This window comes from Gadus morhua, chromosome 15, assembly GCF_902167405.1.
Source record: "Gadus morhua chromosome 15, gadMor3.0, whole genome shotgun sequence".
Lineage (NCBI taxonomy): Eukaryota > Metazoa > Chordata > Actinopteri > Gadiformes > Gadidae > Gadus > Gadus morhua.
Window position 1 is genome coordinate 5346411 of NC_044062.1, and position 27773 is coordinate 5374183.

General features: G+C 51.1%; 1 protein-coding gene across 12 annotated transcripts in view; it reads left to right on the forward strand.

Moving 5' to 3' along the window:
- Positions 1-27773, forward strand: part of tacc2 (transforming, acidic coiled-coil containing protein 2) — a 54248-nt gene that overhangs the window by 22760 nt on the left and 3715 nt on the right. For 5 of the 12 annotated variants that reach the window (XM_030378243.1, XM_030378252.1, XM_030378245.1 and 2 more), the window contains 14 exons: positions 3480-3806; positions 15277-15383; positions 15956-17441; positions 18318-18375; positions 18644-18839; positions 19692-19741; positions 19837-19946; positions 20549-20702; positions 21195-21332; positions 21697-21789; positions 25119-25262; positions 25614-25690; positions 26682-26725; positions 27468-27476. In XM_030378243.1, the coding sequence (XP_030234103.1) occupies positions 3480-3806; positions 15277-15383; positions 15956-17441; positions 18318-18375; positions 18644-18839; positions 19692-19741; positions 19837-19946; positions 20549-20702; positions 21195-21332; positions 21697-21789; positions 25119-25262; positions 25614-25690; positions 26682-26725; positions 27468-27476 (2993 nt within the window). Of the gene's footprint in view, positions 1-3479; positions 3807-9419; positions 9607-13510; positions 14237-15276; positions 15384-15955; positions 17442-18317; positions 18376-18643; positions 18840-19691; positions 19742-19836; positions 19947-20548; positions 20703-21194; positions 21333-21696; positions 21790-25118; positions 25263-25613; positions 25691-26681; positions 26726-27467; positions 27477-27773 lie in introns of those variants that run through there. The other 7 variants (XM_030378254.1, XM_030378253.1, XM_030378251.1 and 4 more) reach the window with 7 other exon arrangements.

Genomic DNA, 27773 nt, shown 5'->3' on the forward strand with positions numbered 1-27773 from the left:
TCTTTCTGACGCTGTCTTTACTGTCACCACACACGCACACACACGCACACGCACACACGCACACACACACACCACAGAGAACCCTGACAGCAAATGCTGTCTGTCAATCCCAACACATGCTCTCTCAGTCCTGGCGAAGACAGAGTAACCACAAACCACAGAGAGACGCAGGAGGAATGAGACTATCACTTGCGCCACACATGTATATTATTAATAGTTGGTGTGTGTTGTCACAAGCAAATGTATACGTCCAGAGTTACCACAGAAAGACACTGAATATGAGTCTATCGCCACAACTATTATTAATACTCTGTGCGTGGCATAGTTACTACAGAAAGACATGACCATTCATCATTGAACATCATGTATTGTACATGAATAACATTGTGTGAATATGTTGTGTGTGTGTGTGTGTGTGTGTGTGTGTGTGTGTGTGTGTGTGTGTGTGTGTGTGTGTGTGTGTGTGTGTGTGTGTGTGTGTGTGTGTGTGTGTGTGTGTGTGTGTCAGAGAGAGAGGGGGGAGAGAGAGATGTCTTCCCTGAATGAAAGGGAACTAGAGGAATGTGTTTGCATGGTCATGTGTGGGTGTGTGTTAGTGTGCGTCTGTAAGTGCGCGCTTGTGTGTGTGTGTGTGTGTGTTCCTTCACCCCGCCCCCCTAGTGAGGCTGTTCTAGCTGTCGCTCCTCCCCAGTGTGCTGCAGCAGCAGCAGGAATTCGGGAATCTGACACACACACACACTCACTCAGTCACACACACACACACACCAACACAGCAGACATGGTGGAGCAAACCCCGGAGCTCAGAGAAACAGCGGCGCATGTACCCGTGTGAGCGAGAGAGGCTCAGTCAGAGGGAGAGACCGAGAGAGAGGGAGAGAGAGGCCGACAGAGTGAGGTTTAGTTGAGTGGGCTCTGGTGTTTTAAGTGGATCTACCGCTAAAGGGAGCGCTTTTCCATCACTTAGTCCTGAAGTTGTCTGGTGGATTCCTCTGTGGCTGACCGCCGGGTGAGTTGATGTTTGAAATGACTGTTGTTGGTGTGTGTGTGTGTGTGTGTGTGTGTGTGTGTGTGCGCGAGCATGTGAGTGTTGACTGTACACTCTGTGGCAGATGGACCGTAGGTATCTGTCGCTAATTCCACTCTGACTCCTCTGACCTCACCAGATGGGAGGGAAGAGGAGGGAGGAGGAAACGAGGGAAGCAGGGCAACGAGGGCGTGCGAGTGGGGGGGACCGAAGAAAACAGGCAGCGGCGAAAAGCCAAGTGGAGTGTTGTGAAATGCGGTTTCAAGTCGCAGCGTGTTTCCCTTCCTTCCCGGACTGCGCTGCCGTCTCCCTTCATTCATGACTCGCAGCGTGCAGGATGTTTACTGTGGCCTCCTGACGTCCACTTGGGCCCCCCCATGTTCGTTTAAACCCTGGCCTTAGCACCGAGGTTACCCTCAACCGTCCACGCTCTGTTCCCCCCCTCCCTGCGTGTCCCGACGCGGACAGTTCATTCAGAGCTCGCGTCCTTTCTATTGAAGCGGTGAGGCTTGACGTCTGCGTTCAAACCGACACGACAGCTTGTCGGTTTGAACGGTGCTGACATGTCGGACAGTAGCGTTTCAGGTTTTGGTTTTGTTAAAGACACAAGCCGGCCTTGAAGGGGATTTGAGTGTATGTGTCTTTCCGTGTCATTCTTCTGTGAGTCATGTGTTGCGGGTTGTAGATGGATGTAGCGCAGCACCCACACTCCACCACAAACTGACCAGATGTCTAGCTTTGTAATACACACCCGGCTTAGTAGCTCTTAGTAATATTTTCCAAGGTTTTTGACAGAAAAGCCGGTAAGATTTGCTGACTCTTTGGGCTGACTTGGATGAGTGTTTCACTTGGGATAGTGACGGATGTTTCTATGCGTCTTCATGTTGACGTGACGGCTCAAGCTCCTGGGCTTCTGTCCATTAGCACAACCCTTCACCCACATGCCGTCAGGCGCTCTTATTAAACGCTGACTGTTTATCTCTAAACACTTCTGGGTCATGATGTCGCACTTCATACAGCTGCTTCCAGCAGATTAGTGGGTGTGGGTGTGTGTGTGTGTGGATGTGGTTGTGGGTGTGTGTGTGTGTGTGTGTGTTTGATAAATGCCAAGTCAAGGCCTGGCAGACCGGCTGATTTCAGTCTGCCTTGCACCAAACACATATTTTTTATTGAATCATATCTTTATTTTGTCCTCTGTTCTCGGTTCAAACTGTTTTTGGTTTGCCTTTGCTTCCGCTGGGTTCTACTTTCTTAAGTTAAATGCTTCCTGAGTGAAACTGGCGTTGCTTCATGTTGAAACTTTTGCGGACCACATTTATCATGCTGTTATTTTGAGGCTGCTTGAGTTGCACTATGTCGGTCACAGATGCAGCCATACGGTTGAGCCGAGCGCTGGGCCCGAAATAAGACCGGCCAAGCCCTGGAGCGCTCCTATACATTTAGAAGTGATGGATATCTCCAAGCGACCCGGCTTAAACCTTACCAACCCTTCATCGGGTTTGGCCTTTTGAAACCCTTTCAACATTGTTGTGTGCTCAGTCAAATCAGCCAAACCAGAACTCGAAGGACCTGCCGAGACGCCCTCAAATTAATGTATTTCCCCTGAAGCACCTCATTAAACGCTATCAACGTCTCGCTGGGGCCAGCACAGAGGTGGAGGCCTCCTGTCTGCTCTGAAGTGAGCTGGAAGGGAGAAATGGGGCGAGGTGGAGAGACGGAGAGCCGGCCTTCCCGCTGTTATGACTGGTAGCTCAGGCCATTGTGGGACCTGCTGCACTCCGCACACTGCAGAGTGCCGTGGTATTTATAGACCCCAAACAAGGGACTGGCCCCAAGTGGGGAACAGCTGCAGGAGGCCGGCCGGTGCCTTGCCTGTCAGATTAGAGCAGCGTGGCTCCCGATAAGAGCAGGCTGGACCGCGGCCAAATCCTCTTCGCCAGGTGGCGGGTGAAGACAGAGTGGGACTGCTGGTCAAGCCGCCAGATTTTTCCCCCTTGCTTTCACTGGATGGAGAGCGCTGCCCAAACGGAGAGAGTCCCGACCGCAGTGCAGGGAGTTGCGGATTAGGAAATGCGTGGGTTTATCGACGACGCGTTGGATGGTTGCATCGTCGTCTGTGGGAGATTCGCAACAGAAAAGTTGTGAAAGTCCCGGGAATAGCAGTTCTATGTTTAGAGACCGGCTGAGCATGGTGGGTTTAACATTAACATTTCAGAGCAACGCTCTCGAGCCTGACTCTGCTATAAGGTAAGTTGGCTAGGCTGTTGGTTTAAACGCTAGACTTTTAGACTCCCCTCGAGGACCAAGTGGTACGGTTGTTTTTAATGTATTCACTGCACAAGGCTAGTCCGCTGACGTCTGCTGTTTCCTCCTCCTCCTCCTCCTCCTCCTCCTCCTCCTCCTCCTCCTCCTCCCTCCTCCTCCTCCTCCTCCTCCTCCTCCTCCTCCTTCACAGGCCCTCCCTTGCTGAACAACCCCAGAGAAGTGACTCCCCCTCTGCCTCCTTGCCTCGCAGCCCTCCTCCTCCTCTTCCTCCACCTCCTCCTCCACCAGAGCCTCCTGTCCATCGTGACATTCCTCCTCTTCCGCGTTGGGACGACACCGACTTCCCGACTCCTCCCTCGTCCCCCTCAGAGACACACGTGTCCCCCACCGCTGTCCCGCTGACCCCCCCTGCATCCCCCAGCACTTTCCCGCCGCCACCCCTCGACCCTGCACCGGCCCCCCCACCTGCTCCCCAGGAAGGACACCCCTGCCCTGCTGCACCTCACCCCCCCGCAAGGTATGGTCTCTACCGGCGACTACAGATCCCATAATGAAACAGGGGTCGTCATCGCTTTGATTTGATTGTTGCACTTTACAGTAAGTGTGCATTAATTAGCCACTTATTAACGTTGGTTAATGCAGTAATACGCATGTGTTACAGTTTACTCACGTCTCTTGCCCTCAGATACTTACGGTGTTCATGTTTACTAATGGTGTTCATGTTCACGAATATATTCATTTATTCGTTATTGAACAGGGTTAGGGTTAACCCTAATCCCCCAAGCCTTACCCTAACCCTAACACCTATGCTAATGCTTTACAATAAAGCTTACTACTGCATTAACTAATGTGACTTAATGGTTAATTAATGTTCGCTTTTGTGGATATGATTATAGCCAGATTATGGGGAAATATGTTTGCTGTACAAAATGTGGTTCAGTCACAAGACCTTCAGCCCTGCGCTGAAGATTATACATTTGACCTCATCTCAAGTCTCTATCACATCTTCCAGTTCATTTGATTTTAATGTCATCCGTTTATTCGAATGCGCTCAAAGCCTGACTTGTGTGACTGAACTCTTGTGTTTGCTGCTGCGGGCGGTTGGGTCTAATTCCCCAGATCTGGCTGCCACCTTCACTGTTCAAATCTCCCTTCAGCCTGTTTGATGAAAAGTAGTTGTGTCCTTATCCTCAGAGGCTCTGCCAGGGCTAACTCTCCCAGCTGGTTAAGCCCTCCTTTGACATACTACTAAGTTAACCCACCTATCAGACACAACTGCAGGTCCTGGAAAGACCTAGAACAATAACAAACAAACCGGTTAGTCTGTGAAATGTCGTAAGCTGCCATTTATACCAACGCCGACATAATGCTCTGTGCATGCTGTAGTTCCAGTGGTTCGCTTACGCTCTTATTTTGACAGGGCTTACCACGGAAGTAGAGCATGTTTTGTTTGGGGTCGCTGCTGACCACATTGCTGCTATACATAGACATGTTCCGAGGCTATGCAGATGAATGCATGAACTCAAGCGGAGAGAGAATTATATATTTCATATAGTGTGTGTGTGTGCGGTCCAATATTGTGGCCATGCTAGTGTTCAGCCTTGAGTGAACCCTGAATGGGAGCGTAGCTGAAGTCATCTGGAAACATAGCGGGAGCATGTGTGTGTGGTATCTTCTGTTTAACTGAGGACGGTCCTCACAAATGCCTCACTTGTATTCCCTCTTCCTTTTTTCCCGATTGTTGTTGTAGCCTCATAATCCTTGTGCTCTCTGTGGAAATAGCAACAACCCAATCAGTGCTGCTACTTGACGAGATGTTGACATTTACATGCAGGCTCTAACTTGCCCCTTCTTTTCATTTAAATGTTTTTATCACTTCGCTGGGTTCCGTCATCACTACATGAATAATACTGTATTTTACTTGTTGATGGAATGACTCAGCCACTTTTAGTTTTGGAACGAGCAGTTGCTGTTCTTATCCAGGAGAGGGCGCTGTATCGTCTTTTCTGGATCTTATGGATTCAACGCACACACTGTCTCGGCCCCTGTCTGTACACAGAGATAAACCACTACTTCATCATTCATTATTTTGATATTGTCATGTGTACATTGATTGAAGACCATTTGGCTTATGGAATAAGCCAAAGATTGTGATAATCATTATGGCAGGGGCAGGCTGAGCCAACCGGCCACTTTGTATTATTCAACCTGCAGCAGTTTGATTAGTCGCTGTAATAATGTGTACTTCTGCTTACGCATCTATTTACTTTATGTTAAGATTTAACATTTGTATTTCATTTTATGTTAAGTTTTAATATTTACATAGTCCCCTGTCGGTCTGACAACAGAGCCAATGCAAAGTTTACCTTAGGTAGCCTTGAGAGGAAGAAACATTGGATTTGCTCCAGTTTTTGTATGTACTTTAGGGGGTGTTTTATACATGAGTTAATAGCTTAAAAATGTTACTCTAATCATTGCAGTGGGCATTAAGAGAATCCACTGCACTGCGTCAGTCCTGCTGTAATCAAACGTAATGTACAATGCCTGGATGTGTAAAGTACACTCATGTCCTTACCACTTGTAGTAGGTACTGGATCTGAAACTGGAAGCACGCAAGGCCACTCTTTACTCCTTAAATAAATCATGTTCATTCATCTCAAACCGTCCTGATTGAATTAAACCAAAGCAGACGTCGCCAATTAAAGACGGAGTAGGGGGAGGAGGAAGAGGAGAATAACATCGACACCACAATTTGTTTTGTAGTAACTGCCATAGATGCAAATCCCAAGAGCTTCTGAGGAAAATCTCTCGCGGCTTTCCTAGTGCTGCCGGATCCTAGTGCAGCGCTCTATATGAACGTAGAGGTAGGAGATTATTAGTGACCACCCCTTGTTGAGATGCAGTGCTTCTCTATTCTGTGTAATAACACAGAACGTTGCACTCAGATTCAAGGTTTGGTTAATTTGGGTTAAACCGCAATGGTACATTGACGTGTTGTGGAACTGCCTTTCTGGGTATTGTACTCGATCATGAGTACAGCAAAATGCTTGCTCTCACCAAAGCTCTGCCTTAATAATACATTTGACTCGTGTAGGGTTCTTCTAGGTACTCAAAGTCTATTTACAGAGGGGGAACACGGGGTAAAATCATGTAACAGGGAGGGGTTTGAGGCTGATGAAAGAGGAAGCCGACTCTGCAGATTGTGCATCACGTAGATTTCGGTTCGGAGGAATGATAGAAAATGTAGTGTGTCCGTGTCCATGTCCAGAGTGATATCCAGATGGTCAGAGATGGTGAGGTCAGCTGGGCAGCTCGCTGATGGTGGAGCCATAGAGGCAGGGAAATCTATGCGTGGGGTGATATGCAAAGAGTGTAAATGTGTGTAAACACGTCAACACACTAACCCAAGATACAGCAGCCTATACGTTCCTGCATACAGATTCAACCAATTCTTCTGTACCAGAATGCTAACATTCAATATAGCATTTCGTCCCTCTCGCAGGGCGCCTGGTATGTGGGCCACGCAACCTAGATTCCCTCAGAGCCAACTTATTAATCTTTCAGGAAAATCTGCCGGCATAGTCATCTCGACCTGCTGCCTTGAGTGATGTGAATTTTTTATTTCGTTCTTTACCAGGGCTGAGAATTCCCTTTCAGTGCAGGACTCTTTGCTGTAGCAGTAGAGTTTCATCCTAATTTGAATGGAAGTGATTATAACTCCTAAGGCTGTGCTTTAGGAGTTATAGAATGAATAGTATTGAATGAATTGCATTCAGATTTCACAGTGTCGATATAACATACTATTGATAACCGCCAGAGGCCACAGTGAGGAGAGTAGAGAACCGCACATAGAAGATGCAGCAACACCCCTTTGTATTTTAATTACACTTTTGCATTCTTCATTAAAAAAAACCTCTGCTTATTCAGCAAACATTTTTATTGATTATGTTCCTATTGCAGTCTTATTATTTCTTGCATACACTATGATTGACTGAATGTCCAGTGACAGGTTAAGAATTTGTGTGTAAAGACACAAATCCTTTAAATAACATGGGTTTAGGAGTACTTCCCCTATTGTGATGCACTGAGACGGACTGACCTGTATAGATATCATCCCCTCAGGGCTGGGAAACATTGATTGGCACGGCCCCCCTTGGAGAGCACCACTACGTCAATACTCTGTGTGGAGCCATGTTAATGGAGCCATGTTATTGGCCTTCATGTTGACCCATCTCTTCCTCAATGTGCATTTTTAAACCGGCTGTATAAATGTGTCCTTGGTTTCCCGTTGGTGCTCTACCATGATGTATTAGGTGAGCGATTTTATGACATCTTCAGTCAAGGCAGTTTCCCCTAACCACAAAGATCCACCAGGGGGTTTTCTCCTTAAAAAAACCCCCCCAAATGCTGGACCTATACCCGACAATGCCGGGTATAGGTTTACTATTGTTTCTCACTTTCCCATGGGTGTACAATGGATTCCGTGGCACTGGCCTACTCATGTTTCAGTCAGCCCTCATGCCAGAGGCTCCTCTCCCTGTGTCTGAGGAAGCAAACAATAGCTTAGGGGTTAAAAACAGGTTCCACCGTAGTAAATGTCACCGGGCAAACACACCGTGGACATTGGCGTGACAGACAGACAGACAGGTTGAACTGTCTTGCCCGGTGTCTTTTGACGGATTCCAGCGTTTGATTTGAGTGGCGGTGGATCAGATCCCGGCAGCGGTCGTGGGTGCCCCCCTGGGACTGGCCCGGGTTTGTGGGGTGGGGGGGGATCTACAGACCTCATTTTCGTAATGGCTCTCTGAAAGATGCTGACCGTGCAGTGATACGTGATATCACCCCCCCTCCTCCTCCTCCTCCTCCTCATCTTCCCCCACAAGAAGATTTTAATGTGATGAGCGTTTGTGGGTCATTAGCTACCAGCGCACTTTCTTTTGTTTCAAATGTACACAACCACAGAGAGTCTGGTGAGGGTCCAATCAAATGAGAACAACAGACGAGCATACAATTGTGTATATATTTCTATCTATAGAATAAATTGATATATTATACAGTAAACAGTATATAGAGATTTTTTCAGTGTTATTATTTAGTATTAGTATTAGCGTGTGTTTGGAGGAGAGGCTGGCCTGGCCCTGTTGTTGTGGTTGGGGGAGGGTACGTGGCAGTAAGGGGGAATATAATGGGTCTTGGGTTGAATGACATACATCCACGCACTGGCGATCACGCATGGTCCCACAGGCTCTATTGTTTACCTCTTGCTGGGCCACGCAGCGCGCTGGAAGCTTCTATTGTGTGAGAGGGGGGCATCGCCAGACTGGGGGGGTGGGGGGGAGACAGAGGTTTAGACAGGGGGTGTAAACACAAGGGGAACATGATCCGCGGCTAATCGATGTGTTTTGGGGAGGTTGCTATTGTTACGCTCCCTCGTCCCTTCTTTCTGTCTTCCGACTTGAGAGAGAGAGAGAGAATGAGAGAGAGAGAGAGAGAGAGAGAGAGAGAGAGGCTGCTTGTCATTTTAAAGACGCAGGAGGACGGTGTCGGGGGAGAGTGGTGGAGAGATGGGGGAGGAGAGAGAGAGAGAGCGAGAGAGAGAGAGCGAGAGAGAGCGGCAACACAGCTCAATGACATCAGCAGCAGCCACAGAAGCAGAGCACCTCACATGCATGCACACGCAATCTCTCTCCTCACAGACGAGGGAGAGCAGCAGAAGAAGGGATGGAATTATGAACGCGCTGCTCCGTTTCTTTGGGTCCACTGAATTAATTCCCCCCCCCAGCGTCTGAGATATATTTCTAGCACCGTTAGAATTTTTTTTCCCGGTCGTCGTGATTCTTTTCCTTTCACCTGCCTCCGCGAGATGAGGGTGAAAACCAAAATCCCCCGTCTGTACAGCAGAGGAGAGGATGAGTAGCACAGGGACGCTGCTTAGGATGACGAAGAGGCGTCCGTGATTCATCCAGGACGGACACCCTGTCTGGACCGGGAGCCACACTCTCTTTATCGGCACTGCAGTGCATCTCTGCCGACGGTGCAGCCTCCGTCGGTGACTTCATCTCTCCTTGTTGTGCTCCTGGAGAGGAGAAGGCATTTTGGAAGGGGCAGGTGGATGCGTGGCGGGAGGGGAAGGGGGGGGGGTGTGTGTGCGTGTGTGTCTGTTGCCGAGCAGGCGAAGGAGCCCGAGGGAGGGAGGATTTTGGGGGGGTTTGATTGAGGGTTGAGGGTTCGGGAGGCGAACACTTGCCCAGAATGGGAGCCAACGAGTCCATGGAGGAGAATGGACAAATCTCCTTCCCCTCGCAGCAGGAGCACATGTGAGTCTCCCCTCTGGTCCCTCCTGCATGCCGACCAGTGTGTCCACCAAACCGCTCAGACCAGGCCATTCTATTAGAAATGTATAGAATATATTATGTGACGAATATGTGACGAAACAGCCCCCTTACATTCTTTTGTAGCGTTGGTTGTTTGAATGGTAACGGCTCGGGGGGCGAGGGTAAGGTGGAAGCTTGTTTTGATTTCACTGTTGTGGCGGCCATTGCAGGTGTTTTTTGTTTTTGTACATGGACCACATCGCTGTTCCCAGGCACACTAGCCACTCAGCTCCACTTAACCCAGCCATCAGTTCCTCTATCGGGTCAAAGCTCGAGGGATGATGATGATTAGGTAATCAGGAGACGCTTTCGTCACCTCTCCATCGTGTGAGCAAGGCAAGCGCTCAGTGAGAGTGGCAGCACGTGCAGAGGCACATGTGTGCAGGAATGAGAACACGGCAGAGGTAGCAGCGCGTGTTCCCTTTGTGGTGAGGCTGGGAGGAGGGGGAGAAGAGGAAGGAGGTGATGGGGTAAGGGTGGTGATGCTGGTGGTGATGCTGTTCAGGATGCAGGAGGCCATGTTCAGCATGCCGGGGGCTAGGAGATGGTGACTGTGCTAAAATAGAGCACTCGGCAGGGGGGGGGGGGGGGGGGGGAGGATGTGAGAGATGGAGAGAGAGGGGAGAGAGAGGAGAGGGGAAAGAGAGAGATGGGGGAGAGTGCTCTACTTTGTTTTATTTATATCAGATAAGACACTTGGGGATGTGAGAGTCACATTGCTGTGTGTGTGTGTGTGTGTGTGTGACCGGGTGCGTGGGTGTGTGTTTGGGCTTGAGTGTGTCTGTGCGTCTGGGGGTGGATGTTTATGTGTACTCGATCAGTTTTGGCCGTCCTGCTTGGTACACATGGGAATATGTGTCCATGTGTTGTCGCCATGCTAGTGTCACGCAGGCGTGAATGAACCCAGGATGGTAGCAGTGTTGCTGAAGCCATCTGGAAATATAACATGAACACATTAGCAGCATCTGTTTTGCTCTTGCGAGCTGGAGTTATTGCACATTGCTATCCTCCCAACCGTTAGTAGTATGGCATTCAGTGCGTTCCCACATTTAGGTATGCAATGCTGTCAGGACTTCTACCGTAAACTCAATACTCCCCGGAAGTATTGGGTATTTTATTTCGAAGGGTTCTGCTTTATGGATGGGAGTGCAAGATGTTTTATTCTCCCCAGATTGTTGCCTTTACCTCATCTTCCTGTATGTCAAATTCCCCTCAGATGTGACATCACTGGCCCTGCAACCTGTCTGGGTATCTTTGGTTTCAGTTTGCGTGGGAGAGACATCTGGAATTGGTGGCTTTTGGCATCATAATACATAAAAGATGGACTGTTCTCTCAGGCTGTTCTCGACTCTTTGAACTGTAAATGATTATCACAGACTCTTTTAAAACGAAGCCCAACAGCGCCATCTGTTGGTTTGTCCCTGCCATATACAATGTGTACATTCTTACAACAACATTTGACCGCACTGGGGTTTTCCAATAAACATTACACATGAGGACATATCAGAATCATGACTTTTTATTCCACATTCATCATTGCTGGACTTCTGTAAGGTTCATTCAGTTTATTTATGCAGTTCAACATTAAACGTTTGTGTAGTTTTGCATACATGATACTGAGTGCTTCAAGGCAAATAGTTCCTCCATATTTTTATTGACTAACAGTCAACCGGAAGATGGCTAGGAGGCAAAAAAGAAGGAGAGAGATGTAGAGATAAATTAAGAGGAGAGGAGTGAGAGCGATGTAGAGAAACATAATGATGAGTGGAGAGAGAGATGTCGAGAAACATTACTACCAGAGGAGTGAGAGATTTAGGGAAACATTGAGACGAGAAGAGTGAGAGAAACATTAAGACCAGAGGAGGGAGACAGCCAGGCAAGGAGAACTCATAAATAGTTTAGGACATTGAAGGATGATGTCTATCCCTGCTGTTGATGAGGTAAACGTGTGTGTGTGTGTGTGTGTGTGTGTGTGTGTGTGTGTGTGTGTGTGTGTGTGTGTGTGTGTGTGTGTGTGTGTGTGTGTGTGTGTGTGTGTGTGTGTGTGTGTGTATGACCTGCGTATTGAATAGCTGCTGAAAGACTAACCGCAAATTAGGCTATTTTATGTTTTATTTTGTATTATTACGTTGTTGTTTTTTATCTTCATCCTTAATAATGGCTCTCTTACTGCCTCTTGTTCATTACCCCTCGAGTGACACGAAGACAACTATATTTGTGTTGTATCCCTTTGTTACCTTTTGTCCCTCCCTTTTTTTTTCTTTTTCATACACTCACACCTGCGTACATTGAAGTATATGTTACTTCAAAGTAAAGACCAGAGTCTTCTTCTTCATGTGAATGGCGAATAGAAACTGTTTAAATGGGACAAGAGAGCCTTGATTGGGGAGCACAGCTGGCTTTAGATCTCTCTCTCTCTCTCTCTCTCTCTCTCTGTCGTTCTCTCTCTGGCTCTCTCTCTCCCCCCCCCCCCCACTGCGGAGTCTGTCTCCAAGCAGTGCTCCCAAGCTGCGAGAGGCTGCCATTAGATGTGTGTATCTCTCGCTCCTGCTTTCTCACTATCTATTTTCTCTGTCTATTGCTTTCCCTCTCTCTCACCCTCTCTCTCTCTGTGCCCTTTCTTCGCCCACACTATTGATAAGGCTCACTCGCATAATGTCTCTTTTGTCTTGCAATTGCAATTGGAGAATTCTGTCTGATACAATTTGAGCACAAAATCCTTTTGCATATCCAGATGATTACGGTGAGAAAGAGCAGGGGGAAAATATATTTTGTGTGTGTCCCCAAAAGAAATGACAATGAAAATGCCATCCCGCTTTTATTTTGGAGGGAGCAGCGTGTCGGTGTGATGCAGGGGCAGACAGTGCTCTGCTATTGGTCGCTGGGTGCCTGCGCGCGCCTCACAGCTTCCGTGTTGCTGTGCTTCTCCCGCCATACTGCCTCTCCTGCCAACGTGGAACATATGGCGACGGCAGCCTCCCGTTACCATAGCAACAACAGCCAATGATTTTGCATCCGTGTTGGAAAGAGATGCCATGTTATTTGAGATAATGTTAAAATATCGGCTGGTATTGCGGTATTATATATTTATAAAATACATATATATATTTGAACTATTCTCCGATAGAATACCCTCATTTGAAGTACACACAGGCTACACCTCATGCAGTTAATATGCAGAATATTCTGTACATTACTACATGTAGGTCTTATCCACTCCTACCCTTGGAGCTCTGCCTGTTACTGGCCCGCCCATCGATGCCCTGATCCCCAGTGCTGCAGACTGGGGCAGATGGATCTGCAGGTGGGCCTGCCCAGATCCAATCGACACACAGTGGGAACCAGAAAGGATTAACACTGGCCCAGTGTCCTTCTGTCTCAGCCCACCATGGTCTTGCTGGTTCCACCTCACCGACCCTGGCCGTTCAGACGCAGGGCAGCTCCTCAGTGAGCAGCCGACGCTGCCGCAGCATCGCAGACCGACTGACTGCAGTGTGAAACAGTGGAGTACAAGTAGAGACAGAATAGGAGAAACCGCCTTAATGCCCCTGCAATGAGCAGCACCCCAGGGGGCCATAGTGGTCAGAGGGTCTTATTACTGACCTACTCCCTCCCTCCCTTCCAAGAGCATCTAAACCTGACCAGGCAAAACGTATCCCTCGCTTCATTTGGAGGGTGTGCGATTGATCCGTCCCTTTTCCCCGTTTTTGCTGTTCTAAGTCAGCGCATCGAAAGCCAATACGAAGCGGCTTAACGTCAGACACCGTGTGAGGAAGGTTGACTTGGCGACAGGGACTGAGCGAGCTCTATTACAATCAGTTTATAAGGCTAAGTGGGCAGCGGATTAGCCTTTTTGGGGTGTAAATATCATCTGGGGAATAAAGCAGACGGTACGCCGCAGACACGGTAACACGACCAGCTAACCATCGGCCCTCGCTCTCTAGGGGAGAGATAGTGAGAGACAAGAGATAGCGAGGGGCGGAGCGAGCGAGGGGATATAAGCGAGCGAGCGAGCGAGAGAGAGTGTTAGAGAGAAGAGGAGAGAGCAGAGGAAGCCTGAGTCAGTGCAGGTGCCGGACCTCCGTAGCCAGTCTCTCTCCCGCACGCATCGGTGCTTATCGCCTCTGTACCAAAGTAGAGCCTGTGAGGACTTATTGACGAAGTACGAGAGATAAGCGCTGGACCGCAGCGAAGGGAGCCGGACGAAATTGGCAGCTGATCGTTCGCTCGGCTCGGAGGGGGGAGGCAGACGAAAGACCTGGAGGCTGAGGTGTGGCGTCGCTGCGTCTAGAAGCCACTAGAGGAAGAGCGAGAGGAGGAGCCAGTCTAGACCCAGACGGTCGCCGGTGTGGTCCAGGGAGAGCTCGGTGCCGCTGTGGTTGTGGTCGTCACCCCGGTCTACCATGGTTCTGACCTCGTGGCAGGCTCTCTCGCCGCTGACGTGGGCACGCTGGGGCTGGGACTCTCTGCTGGGGGGGTCTCCGGACGGGGGCAGCCCCGGGTCGGACCCCACGATGGGGCTGCTTAGGAAGCTGTCCTGGGGGGCACGGCATGACAACATGGTCAGGCAGAGGTGAGGCGGTATGGAGGTGTTGGTTGGTGGGGGGGGGGGGGGGATGTTGTAGTCTGTGGTTCTGTTGGTCAGGGACCAGCACTGTACTTGGAAGTGTGTGTGTGTGTGTGTGTGTGTGTGTGTGTGTGTGTGTGTGTGTGTGTGTGTGTGTGTGTGTGTGTGTGTGTGTGTGTGTGTGTGTGTGTGTGTGTGTGTGTGTGTGTGTGTGTGTGAGAGAGACACCATGCCCGTGCATCGGTGTGTGGTCATGCATTCAAATCCGTGCATACGTGTCGCCATGCATTCATATCCGTGTGTGTGGCCGACTAGCCGTGCGCACGCGTGTGTGTGTGTGAGCGTGTGCGGTTGCGTGCAGCCATGCACGCCCGTTTGTATCCATGTATTTGCATTTGTGCGTGCATGTGTGTGCGTGCTACCATGGCAATATTTGTTGGCCTCTTGCAAGAATGCATAATCAATGCATATCATTACATTCGAGGTTTAACAACGGCCGACTCCTCATGTTCAGCGCATCGTGCCTTTGTGTCTCCGATTGGGCGTTTTAATTTGGGTGTAAACAGAGGACTCATGAGCAGTCATACGTCACTGCGACGGCTCATCTGGCTCTCCTCTCCTGCCGATACAGCACTTTAATTTATGGATTGTTTCATTCCACCAGGGACGGCGACCATAGCCTGTACCGTCGCGGGCCGTTGGCTTTCCCAATGTCGCCAACCACAGGACTCGCAAAGATGCCGTGATTAAAAAAGGGTTTATCAATCGTAAATCCAGTTAGATATTGCTCCCAAGGGAATCTCAATCCCATTGCCCTCTCCTGAGAAATAAGGGGTTTAATGGTCAGCCTTTGTCAATTTGAAGGGTTGGTTCCCTACCTTAAGCGCTGGAGATTATCGGCCAGATCTTTCTGCCGAGCGTGCGCTAGTGTTGGCTGTCGAACGGAACCGAGCTGCCTCTGGTGGAAGCACTACATTGACGATTTATAAATCATGGTTGTCATCGCGGAACCTCTGACTCATGTCCGGTCTGGTTTCGTCCAATAGGAGCTCGGACTCGGACGGAGCCTTCGAGACCCCCGAATCCACCACCCCAGTCAAGTCCCCTACCCCAACTGGACCTCAAGACTTGATCCCCACCTCGGACGACCAAGGTACAGTCAGAACGTGTCTTCAGTGTCTTTTCATGTCTCTTTGAACATGTGCTCTTGTGCTCAGATTTAGCTAAGGCACAGTTGCCAGGGTGGACAGAGAACAAAATGGGTTGCTGGTCTTTTAGCACCCCCAAGTGTAAACACGGTGAACCTCCTCTGATCAAATAATACGGCCCCCTTTGTTTGCGGAGGAGAGCACCTCTATTGTCTGATGTAATTTCTTACGATAGATGCCAATAATGATCATTCATGAAAATAAATGGTATATATTTACATTTAGGGCATAAGCAGACGCTTTTATCGAAAGCTTGATTAGTACATTTGTCATATTTAGTATATATTTGTTATATTTTTTTGTCTATATACCAAGTTCCTTTGTCTCTTGCGTGGTCATTTACCACCAGCCTCTTTAATCGAATAGAATAGATGACTCACTGATGAGCGTTGCCCAACACATCCGTCATCCTAATCGCTGCTGTCAGAAACGGAAGCAACCTCTCCAACCAATAGATACTTTTAATTACATTTCTCATCCAACCTTCTCCCTCCCGCTCTCCCCCCCCCCCCCCCAGACTGTGGTACTGGCTCGGTGTCCGACCTCACCCTCGTGGTCTCCGACTCTGACGGCCCCTCCTTCCAGCCGCCCACCCGCTCGCTCTCCATCGTCTTCGACGAGGACAAGCCCATCGCCGCCAGCGGCCAGTACAACATCGAGCACGGGCCGGCCGGCTCCGCCCTGACCCGCTCGCTCAGCCTGCAGGGGGGCGAGCTAGAAGGCGCCGATCCCCTCGACGGCGCCGACCCGCTAGACGGCGGCGGCGGCGGCGACACCGCGGCGGGCTTCCACGCGCGCGCCGAGTCGTTCAGCGTGGGCACAGGCAGCGCCCCCGGCACCCTCCGCAGGCCCAAGAAGGGCCGCCCGGGCTCCCTGAAGAAGAAGCCCCTGGACGGGCAGAACTCGGACCCCGAGGCCCCGCGGGTCACCCCCTCCTCCGGCAGCACCACCCCGGAGACCAAGAGGAAGCCCCACGCGCGCACCGGCAGCCCCCTGCTCCAGGCCCAGGACGACCCCGAGGCGTCCCCCGCCACCCCCAGCCCGGGAGGGACGCTCCGACGGACCCGCAAGGCCCGTGTGGACACCCCGCCCCCGCTGCCCGAGGAGACCGCCCCCGTCGGCCCGGAGGAGACCCCCGTGGCCCCGGCCGTGACCCGGGAGGAGTCGTCCCCCCTCCCCGCGCCCCGGACCCCGCCCACCGGAGAGGACGCCCCCATCCTGCCCCGAGGCGCCTACAAATGGGACCCCGATAACTTTGACGACATCGACCCCTTCAACTCCGGAGGGAGCAAGATCGCCAACTCCCCCGAGTTGGCCCGGAAAGGACCGGTTTCGGCCGCCGCCGCCGCCCCGCCCCCGCGAACCCCCCCCCTCCCCGCCCGGCAGCCCTCCCACGGAGAGGAGGCCCCGGGCCCCCGAGCAGAGCCGGTCGGTCGCCCCGAGGGGCCGCAGCAGCAGCAGCAGCAGCAGCAGAAGCCTCCGGCGGTGAGGCTGGAGTTCGACTACTCCGAGGAGAACGGCGAGGCGTCGAAGCGGGCGTCCCCCCCCCCCAAGAAGCTGGGCAAGAAGCCGGGGGCCAAGATGCCCCTGAGGAGACCCAAGCTGGGGCTGAAGAAGGCCCCGCCCGCCCAGACGGAGCCGCTGGACAACGAGGTCTCGGCGGGCCCAAACGACCACGCGGACGACGTCCCCGTGCCCAAAGCGTCCTACAAGTTTGACCCCGAGAAGTGGGAGGACCCGAACTTTGACCCCTTCAACACCAAGAAGGCCATCCCCAACTCCCCCGAGCTCTCCCGGCCCTCGGGGAACTTTGACGGCAGCAGCTTCGACGACTCCGTGGACCCGTTCCAGTCCTCCGTCAAGATGGCCGCCTCGCCTCCCAAGGGCTCGGCCTCCTTCGGCGCGCCGGTCGTGGACAACGACGTGGACAACGATAACGTCGGCGAGCTGGAGGATCACAATCAGAACAAGCCCGCCAAGAAGAAGAGAACTCCGATAAAAAGGTAAGCGTCGTCGGAATGATTGTCGCTGAACTGCACGTACGGGCGGCTCGTGGCTTGTCTGTCACTTCTTTTGTGCGTCGATTAACCGATTGCGAGTGTACGGGTTTTTGTGTTTGTACTACATACACTTTTGTCCGTCTATCGTGCCAGCGTCCTCTTGTCTGTCTCTCTGTCTCTCTGTGTGTATTTGCTGTGTGTCGCAGGAAGTCCAAGGGTGTATCCTCCCTTTGTTGTCTGTTGTAAGTACAGGGGAGACTTACAAGCATCCATCAGTTGACCCCTAATTTAGACTCCCTGTAATACCAGCATGCCCTTCAGTCATGGCTACCCCGTCATGTGACTCATTTCCACCACTTCCTCTGGGAGTTTCCATATGATTAAGGTTAAGAGAATAGCAAAGTATTCCTTATTTTGCCTTTACATATTTTGATTACTTTTTACCTATTTTTTTATCAAAATCGCCCTCTGGAAATGTGGCACTTAGTGGTGGTGATAGATTGATTCAATATAGAAGAAAATTACACTGGAATATTAAAGTAGTATATTATGTGCCCCATCAGTAGTCTTCCTTCCTTCCTTCCTTCCACTAACTGCATTGATAAAATAACACATTTGTATTCTACATTTTTATTATTTAAATATATCATTGGCTCAGAAATGACACTCATTCCTAACTAAAGCCCTAAACTGTCTGACTGTCTTTCAGTGTGTGATTTTATTTGTAAATATATAAATCTAAAATGCTCCAAATCACCTTTGGAAAGTTTTAGTTTAAGTCAATAGCTAGAGCTGTAGCAGTTGGATATTAGAATAAGTACCGATATCATAATGAAGTTGTATTGGTTGTGTGCTAATGAACTTCGACTTTCCTTTCAGTAACACGTTCAGAGTGAAGAGATCCCCGAAGAAATCCCCCACCAGTGAACCATCACAGGTGACCTTATTTGAATACTCTCCCGTGTATCCTGTGTCTACCGGACCTGTGTACTAACCTGTGTACTTACCTAATAACAGTAATAAAGATTATTATTCTAATAACAATAATCATTAAAAATGCCATCAAAAAACGCAAGCCTTTCCCCAAAGTTTGGGCCAATAAACGTCGTCAGCGTCGTCGGTCCGAGCGGGGATCGAACCGCCAACCCTGGCGGCGGTGTTCCCCGCGCCCCGCGCTCAACCATCTCCTCTCCTCCCCGGCGCAGGAGTCCACGGACGGGGACGACGGCCTCCACTCGCAGGACGAGCACGCCACGGACGAGGAGAAGCTGGCCTCCTCCACCGGCCACAAGTGGAGCGCCCTGCAGGACGGCGACCTGACCTCGGACGGCCAGGACTTCCCCCAGCCCAGCGACCTGTCCTCCTTCGTCAGCGAGGTCGGACTCCCCCACCAGGACGACGGTAAGCCCGCAGCGTGGAAGACTCTCTCTCTCTCTCTCTCTCTCTGTCTGTCTGTCTGTCTGTCTGTCTGTATGTCTGTCTTTCCAACTGTCTTCCGTCTGTATTTTCGTCTGTCTTTCCGTCTGTCTGTCTGTCTGGCTGTCTTTCCGTCTCTCTTTCCGTCTCTCTGTCTGTCTGTCTTTCCGTCTGTCTGTCTCTCTTTCCGTCTCTCCATCTGTCTTTCCGTCTGTCCGTCTGTCTTTCCGTCTGTCCGTCTGTCTTTCCGTCTGTTTGTCTCTTTCCGTCTTTCTGTCTCTTTCCGTCTGTCTGTCTGTCTGTCTTTCCGTCTGTCTGTCTCTCTTTCCGTCTGTCTGTCTGTCTTTCCGTCTCTCTTTCCGTCTGTCTGTCTGTATTTCCGTCTGTCTGTCTGTCTCTCTTTCCGTCTGTCTGTCTATCTTTCCGTCTGTCTGTCTGTCTGTCTGTCCGTCCGAAACCCATGTAAAAGCGCAGAGTCTGAGCACGTCGGTCGCTTGGTTTTCCGTGGTAGTGAAAGCGAGTCAATCTGTACATTACATTTTGTTGTACACCAATAATCCGCGGTCACTCGCATCGGTGCTGCCCAGAGGCAGCCCGACCCATCTGGGTCAGCCGTGGAAAATAACCGTCAATCACTGACAGATAGTCGCTGTTGTAGAGAGACACACACACACACACACACACACACACACACACACACACACACACACACACAGAGTCCCAGAACCCCCTCCTGCAACCTCTCCAACTCATTGGCAGTTATAATAAATGTGATTCTCCTTTCTCTTTTTGTCTCTCTCTCCCTGCCTCCCTCCACCTCTCCGTCCCTCCTCTCAGTGCCAGACTATGAGATCGAGTACATGGAGAAGATCGGCTCTGCTTCGCCGGTAGAGTATATCTTTTTTTTAATGCCATAATTTTCAGCTCGTACCCGGGATGTTCATGTATTTCTAAAGCTTGTGTTTTGCGTCGTTCCTTGCAGCCCCTCTCTGTGAAGAAGCCCTCCCTTTATCTGAAGCTGGACTCTGTGTCCGACAGTCTGACCAACAACACGTGTACCATGGGGTCAGAGCCCAACTCTCCCTGCACAGGGTATGTCCTTCAGCCCTCCGTACACCTAGGAACCACATACTTACTGCCAGGCAGTTCATTTGTTGATGTCCACTTGTTATGCTAGCAACTAGAGTGGTACTTAAAGGGGACATATTATACCACCAGGTGTGAGTCTGATTAGCCATTACAAGCAGTTTTGAAAATCTCTTGTCTTCTGACATCACTAGTGGGCGTGTCCACCTAGATGTGTGCTGGATAGATCAGTCTACCAGCCTACCCAGTGGACTGAAGCAAACGGTGCTCGTCTATCCAGCACACATCTAGGTGGACACGCCGACTAGTGATGTCAGAAGACGCAGATTGGCTAGGGGGCTAATCACACTCGCACCTGGTGGTATAATATGTCCCCTTTAAGGAATTCAAATGTCGAAACTGAGCTTAATTCACATACATGTTCCCTCCTTTGTCGAGAAGTATTTGAAGCATGCAGGTCAACCGTTATAGAGGTCAACTGTTTCAAAGTTTCATAAATGTTTCATGCGCTGTATGAATGTTCCTGGACGTATCGCCTGCTGCTTTCTCTCTCTTTCTCACCCCACGGTCACTGACTTTACTCTTCTCTCGACCCTTTCTCTCCGAAGGAGCTTCGAGGAGATGGAGGCTCAGATCTCGGCTGACATGAAGACGCCGGTGCTCAGCCACCGGCCAGGCCCCGAGGGCTCCGCGGGGGACAAGGGCCGCAAGAGGGAGAGCGAGGCGCTCAGTCGCACGCAGAGCGCCGACCGAGACGAACAGGTGACCCCCAACACGGTCCATCAGGGGGTGCACGGCGCGTTTTCTACCTCAGTGGACAAAACGATGATCCGTTTAGCCGCCGTTGGTGTATATTGTTAAATATATACATATGTACTATGTGGGTCGGTATTATCATTGCGTCTGTCTATTCCGTCATCATCTGTGTTTGATTTCAGCTGTTGCGCCATACCGTTGTTAACCACTAGGGGGAGACAGAATACACGTGTTGTACCCTGAGGCAAATGAGAATCACAGAACGGACCCCACGTGTACTGACTCAGTCAGCCACCGGCGACACGACGTCACGACGTCATTAACCGCTCACCCCTGATAGCGGCCAGCTCGCCGGCAAAAAAACACCGGGCCCCCATTCGACACGGCCAGAGCGCTTTGCTTTTCCATATTGACCCTCCCCCTCCTCCCCCTCCTCCCCCCCCCTCTCCTCTCCATGCCTTCTGCCCCCCCCTCCCCTCCCCGGCGGCGCCCCTGCAGTCCCCTAGCCAGGGCCCTGCAGAGGCACCCCCCGCCCCGGCCCTGTTAGACAGGCTGCCGCAGTGCGACGACCCCCTACGCTACCTGGAGCCCGACCTGGCCGAGACCAACCCCAACGCCTTCGCCCTCAAATTACAGGTGTGTTCACGGGCCTCACGGGGAGCTCCTCCTCCTCCACCACCTCCTCCTCCACCTCCTAGCTCTGGTGTGTCTTCTTCCACCCCCCCCCCCCCCTCTTTTACCTCAAACTTCCTTGGTTTTTTAACTATTCAATTGGCTGTAGATGTGTGTCCTATTTTTTAGACTTTGATTTCAGGAGCAGGTTTTTGCGTTAGTGTTCACCTCAGCGGAATGAGAGTCGACGCGCAGCCTCAACTTTGGTCTGTGTGTGTTTGTGTGTGTGTGTGTGTGTGTGTGTGTGTCTCCTTCCCTGCTCTCACATCCTTGGGCCGTCACTCCTCCCCCTTCCCCCCCCCCCCCCCCCACTGTGTGGACGGCCCAGGAGGAACTGGTGCTGGCAGCCCTGCGGATAGAAGCTCTGCAGGTAGCCACGCACATCTCCCAGTGCCCCTCCCTCTCCACTGTAACCCCCCAGGTACTGCGCTGAGTCAGCCTGCACCTGCGTGTGTGTGTGTGTGCGTGTGTGTGCGTTTGCCTTTTGCGTGTGTGTGCGCGCGCGTGCACAACGGTTGCACGTATCCGTGACATCCGAGGCGATGTCACCTGAACTGTAATTTAAGGAAGTGTGTGTGCTTGTGTGCGCACGTGCGTGTGGGCACCAGCGTGTGTGCATGAGCTGCAGCGTGGCAGCATGAGTGTGTGTGTGTGTGTGTGTTCCGGCCTGCCTCCCCCACCCCGTCCCCCACCCCCACCCCCACCCATGATCCTAAACACTCCAAAACCCTTTGAGTGTGGCTGGGATCCCGTGGCCCTTATCAACCACACGGTGGCTGTACCACTACATCGACCCTCCCCTCCCCTCGCCCCTCCCCGTCCCCCCTCCTCAGCCCCCCCACATAACCGCATCTCTAACATGGCTTTACCCCCGCCCCACCCCTCCCTACCCCTAGCTGAGAGCCCTCCTGGATCGACCCCGCTCCAGATGCCCCAGAGCCCGGCCTCCGGGGCCACTATGCACGTCGGCTCGCAGCGAGATGGGCACCAATGTGACCCGGCCACTTCGGACGAGCAGTCGCCATCGCTCTGTCGGACGCCGCTCTCGCGGTGGACTAGGCAGATGCAGCCTCCCGACCTAACCGCACTAATAGACACTCACACACAGAGTTCAGGATTCAACACGTGCGAGTTTGTAGGCGTCAGGTGCTTGAACTCGGAACACAGCGAGGACAATCAAACCCGTCCACTGATCAAACCCGATCTCGGAGCAAGGTCCTCCCTTGGTCCCCTCCTGGTTGTCCCGTGGTCCGCCTGTGGTCGTCCTATAGTCTCCCCCTTGTTGCCCCCTAGCCTTCCCTTGGTTGTTCTAGGGTCGTCCCATTATCGTCCCTTGGTTGTCCTCTGGTCGTCCCTTGGTTGTCCTCTGGTCGTCCCTTGGTTGTCCTCTGGTTGTCCTCTGGTCGTCCCATGGTCGTCCTTGGTCGTCCCTTGGTTGTCCCGTGGTTGTCCCGTGGTCGTCCCATGGTCGTCCCATGGTCGTCCCTTGGTCGTCCCTTGGTCGTCCTCTGGTCGTCCCATGGTTGTCCCTTGGTTGTCCTCTGGTCGTCCCATGGTCGTCCCTTGGTCGTCCCTTGGTTGTCCTCTGGTCGTCCCATGGTCGTCCCTTGGTCGTCCCATGGTCGTCCCTTGGTCGTCCCTTGGTTGTCCCGTGGTCGTCCCTTGGTTGTCCCGTGGTCGTCCCTTGGTTGTCCCGTGGTCGTCCCTTGGTTGTCCCGTGGTCATCCCTCGGTTCCCCCCCTAGTCGTCCCTTGGCTGTCCCTTGTCTCACGCTATTCTTCCGACCCTCACAGTCGCGCCTCAAGAAGCCCAGCAAACGGAGGTGGAACATCAACGGTTCCCCCCTGCTGAAAGTAAGACGAGAGTAGTGTCGTAGCCCCGGTAGGGAGGTCCTCTATGCAGTCATTTAACTTGTGGTAGACCCCCCCTTCAACTACTTAATAATCCTAAAATGTAGATGTAAGACCTACGATCCAGGTTCTTCTTCAAACCTCTAGGATGTTTGCCCTCCATAGTCTATCACCTGTACGTCTATCACCTATCACCATTGTCTCCCTTCCTCTGAAAGTCGTTGGTCATGGATTCACTTCATCTAGCGTCCCCAAGTTTGTTCCGTTGCTTTACGTCTTCCTGGAAACAACCTGCTGGTCTTCTTGTTTATCTCAATGCGCACCTTCTTATGCCACTGTATTCCACTATTTCTCGCCCAAGTCCTTCTTAACTATCCACTGTCCATAGCCAACATCGACCCCACAGATGTCTGTGTTTATTTGTGTAACAGCTAGTGAAGAGGCTCTCCCAACATGCTACCTTGAGAACCGTGCTACAAAGGAGCTTTACCAATCATTCATCTTTTTGTTTGAGGCACTTTGGTTTATGAAGGGTGCCTCAAGTCTCTCTGGTTCCAGAAAGGGAACTGTTGAGTGTCCATGAGTGTCCATGGCCCTAAACCTCCATCTCTTCCTTTAGATCCTCTGTATAGAGCAGCCATTAATGCTCAAGACCAAACACTCCAAACATAACAACCCTCGTTTCACTCTGTTCTTTGTCTTAAAGGAGCACCATCTCTTTCCCATGTGCACCTTTCAACAAACATGAAGCATGTGAATATAAACACAAACCCATACACAAATACACACATTCTATTAAATCCATCTTTATGCCTCCTCTTGGATCGATGATGAAATGCCCTTCATGAGTTAAAGTGTGTGTTAGTACAAGACTACCAGAGACTGCTGTATGTTTTCCTCGTGACACGCCAGGCAAAGCCTCAGTGGAAATACATTTCCAAGGGCGTTCTGTCCTGTGTGCTTTAATTGGGACGTCCATCAAAATGTTCCCGTCGCAAAACGGGGGTCCTTCCAGAGATAAATCCGAAGAACGCGTCAGGCGACCGCCAGCCCCAGGCCGTCGTTATACCCCAAGCCCCACATCTTTAACCAGTAGAAGGAAACAGTTCCTGTTGTGACGTGTACCTCTTAACACGAGCCGAGCACCTGTCTCCCGTGCTGCCCAGTGCTGTGTCATCCCCTTTAAACTGTATATAACGCTGTTTGCACTCTACCAAGCCTTCCTCCTCCCTCTTCCTTGCCTGGACCCAATCCCGTTCAAGCCACTGAAACGAGCAGTTTTGTTATCAGCACCAATCATATCTCAGCTGCTAAGACCAGCAGTTTATCATCAGCACCAATCATTCCCAGCTACTAAGACCAGCGGTTTATCATCAGCACCAATCATATCCCAGCTACTAAGACCAGCAGTTTATCATCAGCACCAATCATATCCCAGCAGTTAATCACCAGCACCAATCATATCTCAGCTGCTAAGACAAGCAGTTTATCATCCGCACCAATCATATCCCAGCTACTAAGACAATCAGTTTATCTTCCTCAGCACTCTGCTGTGCGACAGAATTAGCGCACCAGCTACTGTGGTATTTGAAGACTGCTTCATCCAATCATGTCCCAGCAGGCTAAGTCTTCAGGAGCATCACGAGCCTGTGCCATTTGCATCGCGGTGGTTTGCTGTGTGGGGTGTATCCTGGTGGTAGCAGTAGTAGTAGTAGGAGTTGACGTGGTTTGATGCTTCCTTGCGGTTGGTGTGGTTCTCTGTTCTTTGGACGGGCCCTGGAAGGTCCGGTCTCCCTCCGGCTGCTGCCCCTAGCTCAGCCGTCTTGACCTCCACATGTTTCCTTTCCTCCCTCTCCTCCTCCTCTCCCCCCCCCCCCCCCCCCCTGACCCCCGGGAGCAGCAGAGGGAAGTCACGTCGCCGATGGAGAGTGTGGTGTCCAAGGGTTCCCTGTACACCCGCACCCCGTCCACAGGCTACAGCGAGGAGGCCAGCCCGTACCTGCCCCGAGACCTGGACCAGTCCCTGGTCATAGCCAGAGACGAGGTGCCCCTGAGTCCCACCTCACAGACACAGACACAGACAGACACACAGACAGACAGACACACACACACACACAGACGCAGACACTCACGCACACACTGCACACACACACAGACACACAGACACAGACACACACACACTGCGCACACACACACAGGCACACAGACACACACAGGCACAGAGACGCAGACACACACACACACACACACACACACACACACTGCACACACACACAGACACACACACAGCCACACAGACACACACACACACTGCACACACACACAGACACACAGACACACCAGACTCCTGTGACTCCACCTCACACGTTTTTCCGCGTCCTCCTCCCCTCGTCAGGTGATCACAAAAGAGAAGGAGGTCATAGAATGGCAGAGGAAGTACGAGGAGAGCCGACAGGAAGTGGTGGAGATGAGGTGAGTGGCAATCCGCACGTGCTCTAAGGTCCCGCCCACATTTTCAAAAACCACCGCCTCACGACCTATAGTTGACCGGTCAGCTACGATCTGATTCGTGGTCAGCCATGCTTGAGTTCCCGCCCACTGAGGTCGATTTACGTGTCAACTGGTTTAGCATGCTCAAAGAGCCCAGGGTGATTGCCTGTTGAAGAGCCAATTAAAGAAGTCCATCTCTTAACTGGCTTCGGGGGACAATCTGTTGAGCCTGAAGCCAAAGACGATATCGGCTGATTACGATTATGCGTTTGTTTGCCACAGCTGTCTTTGTTGTATAACGAGACAATCGTTTGCAATATATGTAGAGGATTACTTTGGGTATTCTATTCACTATGTTTGTTTGAAGAGCTTAAACACGTCTTTTGCAGAAAAAGTTTAACTCGGGTTTAATGCCTACGCTCTAAAGTCCCCGACTCTGCGTTTCGTTCAAGGATGAGGAATAACTTCTAAGAAGCGGGCCACGGCAGACCGGCCTATTTTAGTGTTCCTTCTCTTTCAGCAGGTTCTGGGGTGTGAGGGGGGAGGTCCAGCTGGCCGCACTGTGGCGCGTGTGGAATAAGACAGAGCTTACGTTGTTAGGCTGATTAGGCTCAGGTTAGGGAAGGGACTGAGGAGCTTATGAAGCCTCTTTTCCTCTTGCTCGCAACCTGCTCTGGAACCAACACAACTTACCAACGGGCCTGTTGGTTGGCTTAGCACGCAGTAGAACCTGCAGCAATTACAGAGGGTTGTAAACAGTAAAGACTGTTTAGAGCTTAGAGGTTTTGAGTTCAACAGATGTACGATAAAAACGAGCCTAATTAAAGAATATCCGCAGGGACGCCTTGAGTTATGTCTTTACCTAGGCAATGCGTGCCGTGGATACTGGTTTATTCACACAGTCTTGAGTGATGCAGTAACATCTCCCCCCCCCCCCCCCCCGTCCCCCACACCCACCTCTCTTGTTTCGTAGGAGAATTGTTGCAGAGTATGAGAAGACCATTGCTCAGATGATAGGTGAGTGGAATCCTTCCGGTTCTCACGCCTCCCTTCGAAACACTTCAGCACCAAGCACACTCAAAGGCCGGGCATAGCAACATACACACAAACACGCATACAAACACACATTATTCATTTTGCGTTATGACCAACAGGAATACTTGTGAACTTTGCGTGCCCTAACCCATTAACCCGTTTGTTTACCTTCGATACCTGATAGCTGCTGTGGTTCTGCTGGTCTTATACTAGCCAATTTGGATGTTTGTGTACTTGCTTCCTGTTTTCAGTTGATGATACGACCTACGGGTCTGAATCTCGTCCACTTTTTGGCACTCCAGAATTCACTTCCGCTTTCGTGCCGTTCTTTTTCTTTCTCTTTTTTTTTTTTTTTTTTAACAGTTTTTCTTTTTCTTTTTACTTTTTCTTTTTACTTCTGGAGCTCACGCCCGACCTTGTCTCCAGCTCTGCTCATCTTTTGACCCCTGGCGCCTCTCTGCTCTGGTTGCATCTTATCTCTTATTTATTCCTTGTTTTTTAAACCACGACCACCTCGGCCAGGGACGGCTCTGCCTGTCTTGTCATTGGTCAGGCTTGTGTTCCTCACGTGCCTTCGTGGGCCCCTTCTCACGACCCCTGTGCGTCCCCCCCCCCACCCCCGGCTTGACTTTTAACACGGTCCCTTGTTTTTTCTGTTCTGCTCCCATTTTGCTTCTTTCAATTTGAAACCCCCACCTTCTCCGCCTTCTTCCCCCCTTATCAGGCATGCCAGGTAAGTTGCGCAGACGCTTGCTTCACTTTTTTTCTCCTGTCCGTCCGCATCCGTCCGTCCGTCACTCAGCGGAGCGCAGACGCACACCATTTTGTTTTGTCGTTCTCCATTTGTCTTGTTTCCTTCTTGTCTCTTCTCATCTTCAAAGACCTTTTCAGCAAGAGATCTATGTCACCACTTTAAAGGATAGCGACGGAAGGACATTTTGATCTTATTAGTTATTTATGATCTACCCCGCCGTTGCTTACATGACGTACTCACTCTGCATGCCCCTTTAGGTTTAACGACTGTGTCGTG